At 42.9% G+C, this 18,318-nt stretch overlaps 1 protein-coding gene across 2 annotated transcripts in view; it reads left to right on the top strand.

Moving 5' to 3' along the window:
* Positions 1 to 609: 609 nt before the first annotated feature.
* Positions 610 to 18,318, top strand: part of INPP5F (inositol polyphosphate-5-phosphatase F) — a 42,860-nt gene continuing 25,151 nt past the window's right edge. The window contains exons 1-2 of one of the 2 annotated variants that reach the window (XM_027655359.1): positions 610 to 849; positions 15,168 to 15,248. In XM_027655359.1, coding sequence (XP_027511160.1) covers positions 753 to 849; positions 15,168 to 15,248 — 178 coding nt within the window. In that variant the 5' untranslated portion in view covers positions 610 to 752. Of the gene's footprint in view, positions 850 to 1,537; positions 1,551 to 15,167; positions 15,249 to 18,318 lie in introns of those variants that run through there. The other variant, XM_027655360.1, reaches the window with a different exon arrangement.

Genomic DNA, 18,318 nt, shown 5'->3' with positions numbered 1-18,318 from the left:
GGGGAGATGGGGCTGAAGGGAGTGGGATGAAGGGAGATGGGGCAGAGGGGAATGGGATGAGGGGAGATGGAACTGAGAGGAGATGGGTGAGGGGAGATGGGGCTGAGGGGAATGGGCTGAGGGGAGATGGAGCTGAGAGGAGATGGGTGGGGGGAATGGGCTGAGGGGAGATGGAGCTGAGGGGAATGGGATGAGGGGAGATGGAGCTGAGGGGAATGGGATGAGGGGAGATGGAGCTGAGAGGAGATGGGTGAGGGGAGATGGGGCTGAAGGGAGATGGTCCTGAGGGGAGATGGAACTGAGAGGAGTGGGATGAGGGGAGATAGGGTTGAGGGGAATGGGCTGAGGGGAGATGGAGCTGAGAGGAGATGGGTGAGGGGAGGTGGAGCTGAGAGGAGATGGTGCTGAGGGGATCTGGCTGACGGGAGCGCGCCCGCGGCCCCGCCCATCCCAAGCCCCGCCCCCCGGCGCGGTCCCTTTAAGTGCTCGTGGGCGGGGCCGCGCGCTGTCACGTGCGGGGGCGGGGCCGGAGCGGAGCCCGCGCTCGCGCCGGCGGAGGCAGCGCTCGCGCCCGCGCCGTGCCCGCGCCCCGCAGCGGCCATTCCCCCTTCCGCCCCGGGCGCGCGCGCGGCGGCGGGAGCGGCGGGACAGCCCCGCGATAGCCCCGCGCACCCCTTCCCCGCTCCCTCCTACCCTACCCTGCCCTTCCCTGCCCTTCCCCGCCCTTCCCCGCCGGCGGGATCCGCGCGAGGATGGAGCTGTTCCAAGCCAAGGACCACTACATCCTGCAGAGCGGGGAGCGCGCGCTGTGGTGCAGCCGGAGGGACGGCAGCCTGCAGCTGAGAGCCGGTGAGAGAGACACACAGAGACACAGCGAGACACCCGCACGGGGAGCGGGGCGGGCCGGCCCGGGACCCCCTCGGGGAGCGGGGTGTCCTCGGCGGTGCCGCCGCCCCGGAGCTCGCGGGACCGGCCGCGGGTGCCCCCGGGCTGCGTGTCCCGGTGCGTGTCCCGGTGCGTGTCCCGGTGCGTGTCCCGGTGCGTGTCCCGCCGGTCACGCACCTCTCCATGTGTTGGTTTCTCCCCAGAACGAAGCGGCGCTGCCCCTGCCCGGCTCCGCGGCGGGTGTGACCCCGATAGTTGCCGGTGTCGGGAGGTGTGTGGTCCCCCCCCGCCCCGGGGGAGCATCGTGGGGCGCGAAGGGCCGTGTTTGGGGTGGTGACAGCCTTACATAAGGGATGCTCCTGGCGGGTGGGAATTGCGTCTGTGAGCCAATGTGCCCCCTGGTCGCCTCTACCAGGAGAAGCCGAACAGGTGGCTCCGCTGGGTTGGGACTGGCTGATCGTTAAGGTCCGTTCCAACCCCTGCCAGTCTGTGATTGCTGAAGTGCTTCTGAATTTTTTGGTGCCTGTGCGATGACAATTACAATGCTATGTGTTGCCCACTCACCGTATTGGTATCAGGCTGAAGGGAAGGTGAATAAAAATTGAGATGGAGTTGTGTTAATGGGAATTTTGAAACAGTGGTGGTTATCCTGTCCTGCCCGGGAGGTCGGTCAGTAAAGGTGTCTATAAAATGAAATACCACCCTTAGAAACTGTCTTGCTTTGAGTAATATGGGCTTCCTGCCCATGGCATGGGGCTGGAACAAGATGATCTCTAAGGTCCCTTCCAACCCCAACCACTGTATGACTCTGTGATTCTCATACGTAACTTTGATGTAAAGGATCACACTGCCCCTGCTTCTGTGTTAAAGGTGCTCTAAATAGCTGTGGGTTTCACCAAACGTGTGGCAGGTTGCACAGATGTTACCCACAGCTTTCTAAAATTGGGTTCTGTGCTATACCAGAGTGTGCATGTGGCCAGGTTGGTTGTCTGAGTACAGTACTTTGTGAGCTTTTTTAAAGAGGCTGGGCAAATTTATAGGTAAACGTCAAATGCCATTGTTGTCTGTGTTTCCCCAAAGAACTGTTTTTCATACTGCACTTTCTCGTGTTATGTTTTCATCCTTGAGTTGCGTCTTGTCAATACAATCTGTTTGTTTGTGTCTCTTAGACAAAATTACAATGTGTGTCAAGTTAGCATGACTAATTCCAGTCCATCAGCTCCACTAACCCAGCAGTACTTTGATTGCTAAGTGATCTTATAAAATCCTTGATGTTAAGCTAGCAAAAAGCACTGCTGGTCAATGAAATACATGCTCTCACAGGGTGCAAAACCCCCCAGCCCCTCAGGTTTAGATTTGTGATAGCTGTAGTTATCTGCATAGGCATAAAAGCTCTTACTTGACCCAGACTAATAAAGGCACAAACTAATGAGCTGCAGTTCTGGAGACTGGTGTTCCAATACTTTAACAGCATCAATCCCTTGTTTTCATGCAGCCATTGCTGTGTTTGTTTATTTTTTCTTGGTGTCCATTAACTTCCCGGAGGCTTTGCCAGTGCCCAGCAGTTTGTCTGTGCTGCTCAGCAGCATTTTGCCCTTAGCCTGCCTCTCCATTTTCAGCCAGTTCACATGTGATCCCTCTTGTGTGTGACCTGCAGATTAACCAGAGGTAATGTGATATTGCAGTCTCTTGGTCTGCTTGAAACTCTTGATTGTTAGTCACTCTTTCTCATTCCAACCTGTTTGTAGTTTAGTTTTTCCAACCCTGTCTGCGGATCATCTTCTTGACAACAGACTTTAGGAGATAAAATACCTTAGTATGTTAAATGTAAAACCAAGAAAGAAGCAGTTCTCTTACAGGAAGTATCTCTTGGATCAATAGTTCTTTCTTGTATTGAGACAAAGCTGCACATCCTCAATTTTACGGTTTTATTACATTTGTAATCGAGGCCACTGTCCGGAAATGAGCAAATGGATTTCTGTGTGATGAGTCATTGCCATGTTAAAAAAAACAAACAAAGTCATAACTTGTGTTCCCTGACATGTTTAATAATCTGTCAAAAGGCTGTAATCTAACTATGTGCCTCTGCTTGTTGTTGGAGGCCTTGGTTTTATTCTATCCCACGGAGGCTGCTCTGAATTAATTGTTTTATGTTCATGGATTGAAATGGATAATACGGGTAAACCTTGCAAAATATTGCTTTATATGGTAGGTCTGAGTCTAAAGAGCTGGTGCTAAGCTTTAGAATACTCTCCTCCCTCAACTATAAAGGCATGTTTAGAAATTTGCTAATCTTAAAAGCTGTATTTAGGACCTCTTTGAATCATGGAGATAACAGCTTGAATAAAAAAAAAAAAAGGTAAAAAATCTTGTTAAATATTTGCCGTGAGCAAAGGCTGAGGTTGACCTGAGTTTGAAGGATGTCTGCCTGTGTTTACAAGATGTTTCTGGTTTTTTTTAATTCTCTAAAATGAAAGCACTAATGAGTCACCTGCAGGAAATCCATTAATCACTTTGGCATCCTGGATTTTTAAGGAGTTTAGCTGTCTACAGTGTACTTTCTTCAGTGCAGTGAAAAAACATGTGTTGTTCAGCCATGCCTTAAATACCTTCCATCAGGTCTTGGTCAGGATTTCACCCTTGAATTACTCTGTGTGGCTGTTCCTGACTGATAGTTCTACCCAGGTTATGCACATAACTTTTATTGATGGTGTTGGTATAATTTATGCATTTATATTTGCCTGTGTATACATGTATAGAAAGGAGCAAAAGTATTGAAGGCATTAGATTCTTCTCAGTGTTTTCTTATCAGTAGAAGAAGGAATGAGACTATGTTGTGTCGTGGAAACTTCTATTATCATTGTGTTGGCTCCAGGCAGTAATGTCATGCTAAATAAGATTGGGAATAACTGCCACTGAAACTGTTTCTAGGAGCTGTGCTGATTCCCACCACCCCGGAGAAAAAACCCTGTCAGATATTGAGTGGCACACAGACTGCAATTACTCCAACACAACTTTTAGGGATGTCATGGCTCAAAGACTCCACAGTTTCCTCTGCCTGTAAGAGTGAGGTGGTGTTAAGGTGTGTCTTACTTTGGAACTGTAGATGGAGGAAAACGAACATTTGTCTGTTTTAAATAAACACTCTAGGAATTTATTTTTACAGTATTCATTTTCATCTCTTGAAAATGTTTGTGAACCAGCAACTGAAGCAATGCCTTTTAAATACTTCCAGTGAGGGACGTGTTGCCAAACAGTATTTTCAGAGTATCAGGGGACAGATTTGAGGATAGGTGTCTAAGTTTGATAATGTGATATCTTTTCTGAAATAGAAATCATAAAGCCATCTAATATTCTAGCTGGGTGCTTACCTTCTCCTCAAAGGCATTACAGGAGTTGTGTAGAAATCACTTGTCAGGATTCCTGAGCTGTCCTTCGTGGTTGCAGACTGGAGGAGTTCCTTTGTGTGAAGTCTAATGCTAAAAATGCTCCAGTGAAGGCCTTGAACTAATGATGAACGGTGTAAGGAGTGAAACCACTGCTACCAATACATGTATTGGCAAATTTAAGGCTCCAGAGTAGTCCTGGGCATGGCTCTGAGGGGGTGGTGGCCTGAGTGCTAAGTCATGCTGCTGAATGATTTCATGTAAAATTGCCTTCCTGAATTTCAGCACTATGTCTTGGAAACTGCCTGTCTATTCTGGGAAACGAATTCCACGGGAGGCTGCAGCTTTAGAAAAATCCTCTCCATATTTCAAGTTACTTCATAAGGAACCTCAAGCTGCTTTTTTTTGACACCTTTTCAGCTGCACTGGTTGCTGCACTGCTTCTCACCCTTGCTTGCTCATCCTGTTCCCTCTCTTCCTTACTCTTCCTGAGCTGTCAGCACCACGTACTCGTGGCGTCTGTGACAAACCAGATGTCAGAGCTGATCTCTATTAGCTCCAACCCAGCAAGGATGTGTGCTGAAATCTTGAGCAGCTGGGTCCCTGGTGCTGCTTTCTCCTTCTTGTGCAAGAGAACAGAGGGGACTGGGGTGGGCTGCTCTGTATCCTTTGTCAGATTAAATATTTCATACACTAGTCAACATTGTAGCTTCTGGCTGTGAGGCAAGATCTTCAAGTGTATTTATGAGAGAGAAATTATTTTCTGCTTTTAATAAGTAAGATCTACTTTGCAATTTTATCCATGATTCTTTTTACAGAGCATACTAAACCTGAAACTGAGACTTAACGTGGGTTAATAGTGTGCTACAGCCTAACCTGGTGAGAATTAAATAAATCTTGAGGTGAGGGGTTTCTTTACTTTCTTGTTGAGTCTAAGCAGATGACAAGTTGTCTTTCTTCTTCTTCTTTTCCTTCTGTGAAGAGTTCTGGAAATGCCAAGCTTGTCCCAACTGAGATGCACAGATGTCTTGGAATTCCTGCCTGTGCTGAAATGGTTTTAGGTTTTAAGGACATGAAAAGCTTCTCAGGCTTGATATTCTGGTGTTGCTGGTTCCTTCTTTTTTAGCTTCATTAAAATGAATCTAATTCAAGTGGGTTTTTGTGCCTTGAATTTTGCTAGCAGAGGTTAGGCTCATCTTTGATCTCATGGGTTAGTATTAACTAAATATTGAATGGGAAATTGCAGACTAACTGCAACTAAAATATTTAGAACAGAAGATACTGACTTCAAATAAGAAAGTTCTGCATCTGCACCAAAGGCTTGTGTCTCTTTTCATCTGAGAATACTGTTATTCTTACTAGGTTCTTTCACAGTTTAACAGTGTGAGTGGTATTTCAATGCTGGATGTGTGAGGAAACCTTAAAGCTTTAGTGTTTTTAAGTTTTAAACTCTCTGAACTGCGTGAAAAGACAGCCATTTATTTGATGTGCTACCTGTGCTTTTCCAAAACAATTATTGTAGATAGAAATGGGATTTTTTTGATGGTCTTAAACTGATACTGTTAAAAACACAGGAGAGCCCTTGAAGTTGTGCTCCAGAAAGGAAGTTAATGCTGCAGCTTTTTAAGGTGAGAGTTTTTTAAGACTTTTTCCTGAAGGTTTTGTGTGACTTGAGGAAATAATTTGCTGGGCAGTGGGACATTTGCTGGAGTGAAAGAGTGGGACTGACAAGAGGAGAACATTTTCCTTTGCTTCTCTTCCAAAGAGCTGCAGTTGCCACAGGAGCCCTGGCATGCAAGGGACTCCAGAGCAACTTCCACTAAATACTTCCCTATGGCACTTCTCAGATGGTAGTTTAGAGTTTTTATTTGGAAGTAAATTCTTTGGTGCAGTAGCAAACACGTCTCAAATTTAGCTTAAACACTGACTGGGTTTCAGAAACTCACTCTTTAGGTTTGTGTATTGACACTCATGGCCCAGAGTTTGATAGAATGTACTTTTTACCCTCAAATGTCTCAAAGATTTGAGGCTTCTGATGAAAGCTTTTTTGTTGGTATTTAGAGGCGCTGGGTTCCTTTAATGTTATAAAGAACATGAATTTTTAATATACATAGAGGTTTTTAGAGAAGATGCAAATTTAGAGTTGCCAAATTTGTTTTTCATTAAGTGTTAAACTTGCTATGAACTTGTGACTCAGAGTGGCTCTGCTTAATGAATATTCCGGATGTTATAAAAATGTATGTCGTTATTCTAATTGAGAAATTCATATGCACGACTAAATCTGTATTTCCTGAAAACCCACTGTCCTGGTATGGTAATCTTAACTTGATCTAGGATGATTTAACTCCTCTCTTCATTTAACTGAATATCAACAAAAACTTCTCCTAATTGATTTTCAATTGTGATTTAGCCACAGCACTTTTGTGAGAATCACATGCTAAAAATCAGAACCAGGAACTAACACTTGTGAGATAGAACAGGAAAACAGAGTCCCCAGAGGAGAGCTGTGCCTGTGGATATGTGCAGGTTTTTCTCCCTTGATCTGTGTAAACCTTCTGTGAAGTGCTCTAATACCTGTCTGTGGAGTTAACCCAGCTGATGTCGCCAGTTATTTGAACTCCTCATCTCCTTATTATATCCCTCGTTGTGAAAATCATTGCATTTTACTGGTTTTTGTAGAAAGCAAAGTAATGGAAACAAGAGTATCGAGAAGAGAAGAAATTATTGGGTATATTTCTAGGGGAGGAATTTGGAAATAGTGCAAACCCTGTTTTTTATGAAAGCTCTGCTTTAGTAAACAGGAACATTAATACTTAATCCTCAGTTGTGTTTTCTTGTTCCAAACATCTCTAATTACTTCCCCAATAAAAACTGTTTTCCTGAAAAGCTGAACCAAAATGAATGAAATACCAGTTGAACACTTAGCTTTTCCTTTTAAGGAAGAAGTCTTACTTGAATAGAGCCCTGAAGCAGTGTCTGCTTTGTCTCTGAAAAGCTGAAAACAAGGCACTTGAACATACTTTGAGATGGAAAATCTAAGTTCTATTTTGAGCAATTTAGCAAGTCTTTATCTCTGATAAAATATTAGTGATAGTGGGCAAAGTCATGCTGAGATGCTGAAGTAAATGGCATAAAAGATGCCAACATTGTGCACAACAGAATTCCAAGCCAAATTTAAAAGTATGTGACTTTGCCCAAGAGGGAGTTGCAAAATGTAAATGGCAAATATGCTGGTCTGTCATTAATTGTTAACTTTCAGTTTTTCTCCTTGTCTGTTGCTGAGTTTAGGGAAAAAAAGCAACTTTCCTACATATGACTAATGGTTAAGTTTTTCCCTATATTGATGTGCTTTCCAGTAATGTTTAAATGATATGTTGCTGCTTGTGATTTGATTAACTAGGCAAATTGTCCCTAACAGTTAAAAAAGAAAAGAAAATAAAGAGGGAGGATATGTGTGGTGTGTGTGACACAAAATCCTTTACTCTCTGTTCCTGAAACACATGTGCCAAGTTTTTAAGTCCCTTATTTAGTGCTGGTTGTTTCCAATCCATAAATCTTTTTGTGCTCTGAGTCTGATTAGATGGGCAATCAAAGAGGAAAGCTAATTGTGGTGTCAGAAGAACAGGTGACAGTGAGGGAAAATTTTACCTTGCTTAGACTTGGCTCACCAGGCCAATGCCAGTAATTCTCTCATGGCTCTTAAGAAGCATTAACATAAGTCAGCTCAGTGATTAGCAAAACAAACTAATTTCCATAATTGTGAAATCCTTCTGCTCACTTAATGTTTATATTTAAATTTTTGGAGGCTGGGATAGCTTTCTTGCATTTGTCTTCAGTGAGCTGCAACTGAGCAAACTTTTAACAGAGTATCCTCAGAATGAGTGAACACAGTGTTTAAGCTGTCAGTTTTTTAAGTAGGTTTGAATAAAATCTTTCTCCTTCCTGTTTGACAGTTTCCTTCTTGCAGAGTAAATAGGATTTAAAAAAAAATGCAGACAACCTCCTGCTTTCTTAGCTTTCAGGATATACCCACGAGCAACTTGAGCTTGGCTGAAATACGAGCTGAAAAAGGGAATGTGTGTTGGTGTGTAATAATATTAATTAGTACGGTGTTGTTACTTTTAGAAGGGTAAAAGAGATTATTTCCTTTCCTGTATTGCTTCTGAGAAAGTGAGTGTTTACTGGTGCAGTTCAGCAGCGTGAAGAATTAAGGGAAGTTCTAAAGTGCATGAAAACCCCAAACCAACCAACCAAAAAACCAACCCTGTGAGCTTCAGTGGCTTGGCACACATTTGCATTTGAGAGTCCCTGCTGGGCAGTTCTCTGAGCAGTATTTACAGGTTTGTGGAAGGCTTGGGAGGAGCTGATCCTGATTTCTAGCAGGTGAAATGCATCTGACAGCTTGTTGCACACTCTTAGCCACCTGCATCAGTGGTTTCTAAAGTGGGGTGTGGGAAGAAAATATTTTATACCATTAAAAAAGATAAGAGAAACACCATTTTAGAAGTGTTCTATTTCACCCATCAAAACCTTCTGGGTTTTGTGCGTTTTATAATGTGTTTAATATTAGTACGGGAGAGCATGTCAATAATTTATAAATAAATACATGTATATTTGGTGTGCATGCTAAAATATTTCTTCTCCTGGCGTGGAAAACTGATAAAGTTTGGAGGCCACTGATCCACAGGGTCAAGCTGTGTTTGGAGCAAACAACTGGGAGCAGCAGTTTGTTGCCACTTCCAGTACAGGAGTTCCTTGTGCAATTCCATGTAACACTGGATACTCTCCAGCCAACTGAACATTTTCCGCATGTTTTTCAGTTTCCCAAGCAGTGCCTGGTGACTCAGGGGATTTTATGGCTGCAGCAGAATACAAAGAAGTGTTTCTCTCTCAGAATGAGTAGCAAGGATTCCTTTTTCTTAGGTGCTTTCTCTGGGACTCGCATCCTGCTTTTGCAGCAGTAACACAAACTTGTATTTTCTGCTCCCATCCCCGCTGCTTTAAAGTTAAGGCTTCATGACAATTAAGAGCTTGTAATACTAAGTATCTTTCTGCAAGTAGCTTAAATACAAATGTAGAAATCTGTGTTGAAAGGAAAACGCAATTAGCCTAAGTTTAGTTTGCATAAGTAGTACTTTATTTCCTCCAAGAGAAAGAAGTTCAACTTTTTATACTCTTAAGTCTTCCCAGTTAACTTGTAATCTCTTAATCCTGGCTAATATTTCAGAACCCTGTTCAAAGATGAGCTGGAACTTGGAAGCAGACTTTCTTTTGAAAAGCCACAAAAGGTCATGAGGGTCAAATAACTAATAATAAAAAGTCTTGCCGTTGTCTTTGATCTAAAGCAGACACAATTTAAAGAAAAAAAATCAAATTATTTAAAAATAGCATTGAAGTTTTCTTCCTGCACATTAACCCTTCAGGTGCTGAAAGTTACATAAGCAGAGCAGAATGATTTATTTGATATACAGTGAATTATTTTACTTTTGCTGTGGAAATATCTATTGCTTGTGCTGAGGGGTGAAAAATGATCGAGGGTTGCTGCTCTGTCAGGTTGTGGGAAGAGTCTTTGAGCAATGGCTTGTGTTTGTGTGTGTGTTCATACACTCACACATAACCTGGGCTGTGTTCAGGGCTGTGGTGTGTGGTTTTTATCTGAGCACAGTGACAGGAAGCACTTCCTAGCTGAGGTCCATTCCTGAAGGCTGAGGGAGATAAGAGGTGTATCCCCTCCGAGCTGCAACAAGACTGACAGATAAATCATAGAATCACAGAATCAGCTGGGTTGGAAGGGACTTCAGAGATCATCAAGTCCAATCCTTGATCCAACCCCGCTGTGGTTCCCAGCCCATGGCACTGATGCCACATCCAGTCTCTTCTTAAAAACCTCCAGGGATGGAGAATCCACCACTTCCCTGGGCAGCCCCTTCCAATGGCTGAGCACCCTCTCTGGAAAGAAATTCTTCCTAATATCCAACCTAAACCTCCCCTGGCACAGCTGAAGACCGAGCCCTCTTGTCTTGCTGAGAGTTGCCTGGGAAAAGAGACCAAGCCCCCCCTGGCTCCCCGTTCCTGTCAGGGAGTTGCAGAGGAGGTCTCCCCTGAGCCTCCTCTTCTCCAGGCTGAACAGCCCCAGCTCCCTCAGCCTCTCCTCACAGCACTTGTGCTCCAGTCCCTTCCCCAGCCTCGTTGCTCTCCTCTGGACCTGCTCCAGCCCCTCAATGTCCTTCCTGAACTGAGGGGCCAGAACTGGACACAGCACTCCAGGGGTGGCCTCACCAGTGCTGAGTCCAGGGGCAGAATCACTTCCTTGGACCTGTTGGCCACACTGTTCCTGAGCCAGGCCAGGATCCATTGGCCTTCTTGTCCCCCTGGGCACACTCTGGCTCCTGTTCAGCTTCCTGTCAATAACTGCAGCTCTGTGATGGACTGAGGCAAACACCAGCTCAGGAGTATGGGGTGGGTTCAAGTGGTTACAAGTGAAATGGTTTTTCCTCCTGCTTTCTCCCCAAAGGAAGCTGACAGCTGCCTCCTTAAACTCTCCAGACACAGTCCTTCTGTGTTTATCCCAAAGCAGCAGTTTGTTTTCTTGTCAGAATTTGTGCCTGACCTTGGATCAGCTCAGCTGGTGGTGGTGAACCGGAGAAAGAGCCAGAAAGCAGTTTTGGCTTTTGATGCACTTCCAAGTTGCTTTTGTATCACCTTTATCAGGGTTATGTTTGTGTAACCACAAAACATTAAAGAAACTTTATCTGGTGTTTCGTGGCCCTGCATCTCTGCTGGTGAGCTCTGAGGGGGGGTGGGGAAGGAATCACATCAAAGCTGCTTTTGTTCAGAATTTGTGACGGAAGCTCCATTGTGCTGCAGCTACAATGCTGATACAATCACTGTGAGTGGTAAATGTATTGCCAGGAATCCTTAATCTCTGAGAGGAATCAGCAAAAAGAGGCAACATTTATTTCAATAGCGTGAATTTAGTTAGCGGGATAAGGGAAGGAATGAGCGATTTTGTTCTTCAGGATGGAGACTTGGTAAGCAAGGGCATACCTCAGAGTGTTGTGGGCATGTGTTCAGGCCTGTCAGACTGGCAGTTCTCTCAAATTAAAATATACTGAGGACAGCAGAGAACTCCTCCAGTCAGGGAAAATCTTCCAAGGAGCTCAGCTCACTGCTCATGGTGACTTTCTGGTCACAGATGCTCTGAAGGACAGTGGCAATTTTGAGACTGCTCATTATCACAATACTGTAAGAAGTCTCTTTTAACAACACTGTGTTGCAGTTTAAGGTTGATAAGTCTTTGTTCCTGGCTATTTGAGGTTCCAGAGACCACTAGTATGACATCTCTAGGAAGATAATTTTGTGTGGGGAAACAAGAGTAACTGTGTTGATAAAAATTGTATTTCACGTTATGTCTCAAAACATTCAATCTGTTTTGGGTGTAGAGGAAAGTCTGGTGTTTCCTTTGATAGGGCCTTGGGGTAGTTAGCTCTTATTGATAGGCATTTCTGTTAAAAAGAAATAAAAATCAAACTCATAATGTGTTTTTGTTTTTTAGCATTCAGCAGTCAGAAATGTATGCTACCCTAAAACTTTCAGCTGAGGATTTTCATTTTTGTTTCGTGTGGTTACTTTCCCCCTTGGCTTTAAAAAGATGTGGATACCTTTTGTAACACATATCACTGTCTACTAACTTATGCTGCCTCTTAAATTCTGCTGTATTTTACAGTCAAAGACTAATCTCCTACAGGAGATATATTTAAAATAATTTACATAAGCAAAGATTAAGTGGTTATAATTTTCAAAGATGCAAGATAGTGGCTGGAGGTTGCTGCTGCCAGATTTGCCAGGCAGACTCAAGGGCTGCAAGAGAACAATCTTGAAGAATTTAAAGTGTTTGAAGTTAGAGACAGCTTCTTCCTATCTGGAATAAATAGGACTGCACTCAACATGAAACTCCTTTTTCCTTGGGGGTGTGTAGGGGAATGACATTTAAATCTTTCAATTTGTTTGGTTCATCCATCCCACATTTCCAGAGTTCACTCTTCAAGAGCAAGAGGTTCATGTGGGTATTTACTGTTGTGGTATTTATTCAGCATGAGTGGGTGTTGGCTCTGAGCTGAGATATGGCTGTCACACAGGAAGCTGAACTATAACCTGTAACAAAGCTCTAATCAGAAGGTTGGAACCAGATATGTTTTTATTTTGTTAAAGCAGCTTGCCTGCTTTGATGCTGTCACACATACTTTCCTATAGAAAGTTCTCTGGAAATAGTGTAAGAAAAAAAAAAAAATCTTGTGACACTTTCACCAAAGGAAGTCGGTGTGATTCCACAATTGGTATTTTTTCACAGCCGACAGGCATTTATCTTTGCATCTAAGTTTTCTTGGACACCGAAAAAAAATGTTAATCTCCTCAAATGTTGCTAAATATGTGTGGGGTTTTTTTCCATATGTCCTGCCTCCCCCATAGAAAATTTTCTTAAAACAGTCAGCCTTCAGCAGTAGTAGTTTGAGAATCACACTTGTCTCAAGAGCTGGTGCTGCCCAGCTGGTGGATCCATATTTGCTGTCTTTAAACTTTTAAAGTGGAATGTGCATTAAACTCCAAATACATGCTCCTCTTTTCCAGAGCTTGTCTGTGCTTTCAGTCAAAGTTTAGAGCCATTTCTCACTGTGCCTCTACTCCTGGGGTGGTTGTATTCCAGTAGAAGTCTTGGATATGGTGTATTATATCTAGGGCTACCTCTGCTGTCTGTACAGTCCCTGATACCAGTTTTCTTATGTCCTTTTCTTAGACAAGTCACTCTTGTTTCCTTATACCTGTAATTAGACCAAAATATTTTCTTATTGTTTTAATTGCCTGTAAGCTACTAGAAGAAAACATCACTTGCTCTCCAGAGCTTTCCCACCAATATCTCTTGTCATAGCAGGAAATGAGTGTTTTAAACAGCCTTAGGTGGTGGTCTGGGTTCCTGGGTTTGTGATTGCCATGGTAAACCTTCCCTGGTTTGGTTCTTTAAATTCCTCCTGTGCCTGGCTTTTTTTTGGCTGCCTGGTGTCTCTGGCTGGTTTCTGACTGTCGGAGGGGAACCCAAATGTGAAAGGCAGTTGCAAAACCAGCGAGAAGCAGATGAAGTGTGAGACAGTGCAGCTCTAGGAGAGTCCCAAAAGACTCAGCTGGGATTGTGTGGGTGAACTGGGAAAGAAGGTGGAAGACTTGGGAGTGAGGGAAGCTGTCTGGGTTCCTCTTTGCTGTAAATCTGATAGGGGAGGTTTCCCTCTCAGCACACAGATGTTGTTGTGTGTCATTGGGAGTGAAACTGGGCTCAGGCTGTTCCAGAACTTGGTCTGTATGAGTGCGAGTCTCCCTCAGGAGCATACAAGATGTGTTTTAGTCCTTCAGCAAGGCCTGAGGGCAAATCAAACTGTTCACTGTCATGCCCACTGTCACTGATTTCCCGGTGCTCAGCTCTCTGGATTAGTCTCCTGAAGAAGTTCATTTGATTCCTGCATTCTGTGCATCCCAAGTAACTCAGCCCTGCTCCAGTGGAACGGGAAGAACAGGAGTTTGGTTCAGGCTGGTCCCACACATTCCCTGCAGCTCTGCCCTGCTCCTGCAAACATTGCTTTAAATTCTACCACTGGGGGCTTTTAGCTCTTGCCTGCCTGTGCACAGGCACATGTGATCTGTCCCATTTAATGAGTTCATTCCAGATCTACCTTGACTTCAGTGGTTTCTGTTGATCTCATGGAAATGCTCATCTTTAATGGGTCTGGTGTATTATTAAAGGTTATGCTGAAAGTTAGAAAAAAAAAAAGACATGTTCTTGGAATATCAAATTCTCAATTACAAAGTTTCAAGGAGGGTACAATGCTTTAAAATAAGTGGGTAAAAATAATCACACTCTCAGTTGTCACCTGCAGATCTCAGACTTCCAAGAAGAAACCAAGGTCTCATAAATAAAGTATATGTAGGTAGATGATTTGTACTCTTACATTGTATGACTTTTTTCTTTCAAATATTCATCTACTTACACCAATAGCTAAGATATTTGTCTGGGTGTTAAAACTGGAGAAACTCTTTTTACCTTGGAACAAGGGCATTTTGGTGGATAAGAACAAACTTGTCCTTTGTGGTACAGAAAAACCTCCTCTCCTTTGGGCTTTTTCTCTCCTACACAGATATGATTTGCTTTTAAGGATTTGTTTTCACTTTAAAGATTTGAATTAGGAATTTTATTCTTTCCCTCACTCTCGAATCCTTGGACAGGTACTACACTATTAGAAACTCTCATTGCCTTCTACTTTCTCTTCTGCTTCCTATGTGTTTCACTGGAATTTAACAGCAGGAGAACCTGAAACCTAAACCTTAACTTTTGTACTTCGATATTCCATGTAACTGTGGAGAGTTTAACAGAAGAGGAAGTGTGTGTGTGTGCATGTTTATAGAAAGAGGATGTGAAAGTAATAGTGATGGGATACTTTGGGAGGGAGCTGGGGTTGAGAGTTACCATCTGCTGCATTTTTGAGGCTCTGTAGTTAACTTGGTGACCTGTATTCCATTCCATTATAGCCATGTAAAGTTTTGGTTACATTACAAATTCAAGTGGATATTAAAAGAATTAAATCTCCATTAGATAAATTACTGTTGCCCTCAGCTACTTCTTTGTCCCCCTCAAACATCTGGGAAATATCTGGGGTAGGGCCTTAAGTTGGAAACTTAGTAATTTGGTCATAGCTAAGCAAAAATGGAAGAGCCTGTGCATCATCTTATTGTGGGAATTATGATGGGTTTTCTACCCTCTAAGGTGAGCAAAGTGGAGAGGATGACCATCACTGGGTTAATTGTCCTGTTGAGTTTGCTTTTCAAAAACAGCAGCTTTGTTCTTTTTTGCAGCCACTGATCTTCTTTTGGCTTGGAATCCCATTTGCCTGGGCCTGGTAGAGGGAGTCATTGGTAAAGTTCAGCTTCATACAGGTATGTGCTTAGTTCTGTTTTGATGTTTGTTTTTTTTTAATTCTGTTATGGTTTTCTTTTTAATTTATTTTGCTTACTGCTAAATTTGTTTTAAAGTCTGTGGTATTACAAATGATGCTGCATAGCTCAAATGGAATGATGTATATTCTATTGGAATACTCCCCAAATATATGAACTTGTCAGAGTGATTATATTATACTTGCAGATGCAAATTCCCCCTATTCTCCAGTGTGTGTGTTTTGGTTTGACACTGTCATGTAAAAATAGAGAACTGCATTTGCAAATAGTAGAAACTTGTATTTGAAGTCCTATCTGAGGCTCTGTGTGAGATTTATAAAACTCTTAAGCCCCTTTTGAATAATCCTTTTGAGGAGATTCTTGTTGTTCTACTGTGGTACAAGAACTAATGATGGAAGTTTTAGCAAAAGGATAAGGCTTGAATTCTCAATGCTGTATAAAAACCTGAAGTATAATTGCTACGTTGGTAGATGAATTTTGGAAAGCAAAAGGAACACTTTAAACTTTTTTGTAGGTAAATGACAGAGCTATAAAATTAAAGCAGGTGTAGAATTCATTGTTATTTTAGTGATAAGCCTGTTTCTAACTGATAGTAGTAGTATTTTCCTTTAAAATAAGGTCAGTGCTTCTTTAGCTTTATCAGCTGCAAATCCCTGTAGCTGTAATAAATATTTATTTTGATATAAACCAGCTGATACTTCTGCCAGTGGAGTTCTGGATATCTATTTACTGGCAGGTAGGAAAGGTAGCCATAAACACTTGCTGTGTACCATTCTTTTGGTGAGTGCATTTCAAGTAGTGCCTGGCAATATGATCAATACAGGTAAAGTTTCAAGTGTGTTCCAGGAGAGCAGGATGTGCTGGAATGGATCAGATGTTTGTGTTCTGTTGAATAAAAACAGCTGACTCAGGGTGGCAGTGTCACAAATAGAAAACAGGGACTGGAACACGTGAGCAGTGTTGTTGGTCAGTCCAGTTCTGGGAATCACATGGCTCTGGAGTTACTGTGACCCCAGGTCATAGTTCAGAGCCCATCTGTCCATGAAGTTCATGATCACATCCTCTTTCCAGTTGCATCTCTCCATCTTCTTTGAGTTTCACCTGATATTTTGATCTGTGCTTGTTCCACAGAGCTATTCACTCACCCCTTGTAGCCATTTAGATTTGGCTCCCCACCAAGTCCCCAAATCTTGCCGAAAGCCCCCTCCCCTTATATGAAAGAAAGGGAAAAGGGGAAAAGGAACCAAAAGACCCAAAATAAACTGAACTAAAGCAGTGTATATATATATATATATATTTAAACTTACATACAATTGCAAAAAAACCCCTATTTACATTTAAGAAAGAGAAAACCCCAACACCCCACAACCAAAACAGAAACCCCAATATACGCAGATATACACAGCTAACAAAGAACTAACAACCCAAAGTTTTAATACATTCCTCAAGAAGACAAAAGCCACTCTAGCAGATCTCTCCACTCGGACTGGGAGAACAACAGGCCCCAGCAGGCCTCACTCCTGGATAAGCGGGACGGGCCGCAGGGACCCTACTGTCTTCAAGTCCAGTGGAAGGGAAGAAGGCAGACCATCCTCTCTCCTTCTTATTTGTGCTCTTGCTTACGTACAAAATAGGATGGAATACTGGGACATGAGCACTTCCCTAGTTTTGACCTGGTTACCACAAAGGCCTAAAACTCAAACCACTACACCCCTTTTCAGATCTGATGGTATGAAGTGGTTCAGGCTCTGCCATCTCCCTTTCTCTGCTCTTCACCCAGGTTCTCTGTGCTGTTCAGCATGTGCTGGTCGTGATGAATGATGGCTGAGCTCCAGTAATGACCTCTCACTGCTCTGGGAAAATGCTCAGTGATCAGTTTTGGCACGTGTGTTTTTTTGTTTGTGTGGGGCGTGGTGTTTTTGTTTTTTAAACTGAGCACTTGGGTGCACAAAAGCCTTGCCCCCCCCTTCTCTCCAGGGAGTCTGGTATAAAAGCCTTTTGAGGGGGGAGATCTCAAGTGCTTTTTGGAAGGTTTTAGTGCATTATGGCAACTGAATGCCCTTGCATGTGTGCTTATTGTGAGGTGCTTCCTTTGCTTATGAAATGTGAGTTGAAACTTTCCTCAGCTGTGATACCTTAACAGGTGTCAGCTTGCTGTTGTCATGCAAATTAAGATTATCAGGTAATAAGCCTGATATCTGCTCTTCTTTCCATGTGTCCTATGGAGCTATTACATCAATTGCTTGTCCAGGCATTCCACTCAGCTGCTGCTGAGGGCAGTGGGAATGTTTTGTTTGGTCTCTGCCTTGTCCAGGTGACACAACCACAGACTGTTCATTGCCTGTTCTTCTTGTTGTAGATATTCTGGTGTTTAGTGATGCCGCTGCCCTGCAAAGGATGTTTATTTTCTACCATTAGATATCTGAAGAAAGAGAGCCTCCAGCTATTTGTCCTTCTCTCCTGCTGCCTTGACCTTGCTGACATTTGCTGATAAGTGTTCTCCCTTAGGTGAAGTCACAACAAGGGGCTGGCTGAGACGTCTCAGAGAGATCTCTTGAAGCCTGTTATTGTCAATGAACTCCCACTTGATCATTCTTGTTGTTCTGTTGTGGTACAAGAACTAATGATGGAAGTTTTAACAAAAGGATAAGGCTTGAATTCTCAGTACTATATAAAAACCTGAAGCATAATTGCTACATTGGTAGATGAATTTTGGAAAGCAAAAAGAACACTTTAAACTTGTTTGTAGGTAAATGACAGAGCTATAAAATTAAAGCAGGTGTAGAATTCATTGTTATTTTAATGATAAGCCTGTTTCTAACTGATGATGAACAACATCAAGTGTAGTTTGATGTTTTCCTCTGGCTGAATCACCCAGCAGTTGTAACAGTAACCTGTCTTCATTACTTATTCTGGTATCAATCTTTGTCACCTGGAAACTTTATCAGCTGGAGTTGTATAAATATTTAACACTGCTGGACCATTATCTCCAGACTTGGAGCTCTGTGCTGCAGGGGCTGGGTGAAATGTTTTTTTCACAGACCTGACCTGC

The sequence above is a fragment of the Corapipo altera genome, unplaced genomic scaffold (genome assembly GCF_003945725.1).
Source record: "Corapipo altera isolate COAL_440 unplaced genomic scaffold, ASM394572v1 180, whole genome shotgun sequence".
Lineage (NCBI taxonomy): Eukaryota > Metazoa > Chordata > Aves > Passeriformes > Pipridae > Corapipo > Corapipo altera.
This window is presented reverse-complemented; position numbering and strand designations above follow the sequence as displayed.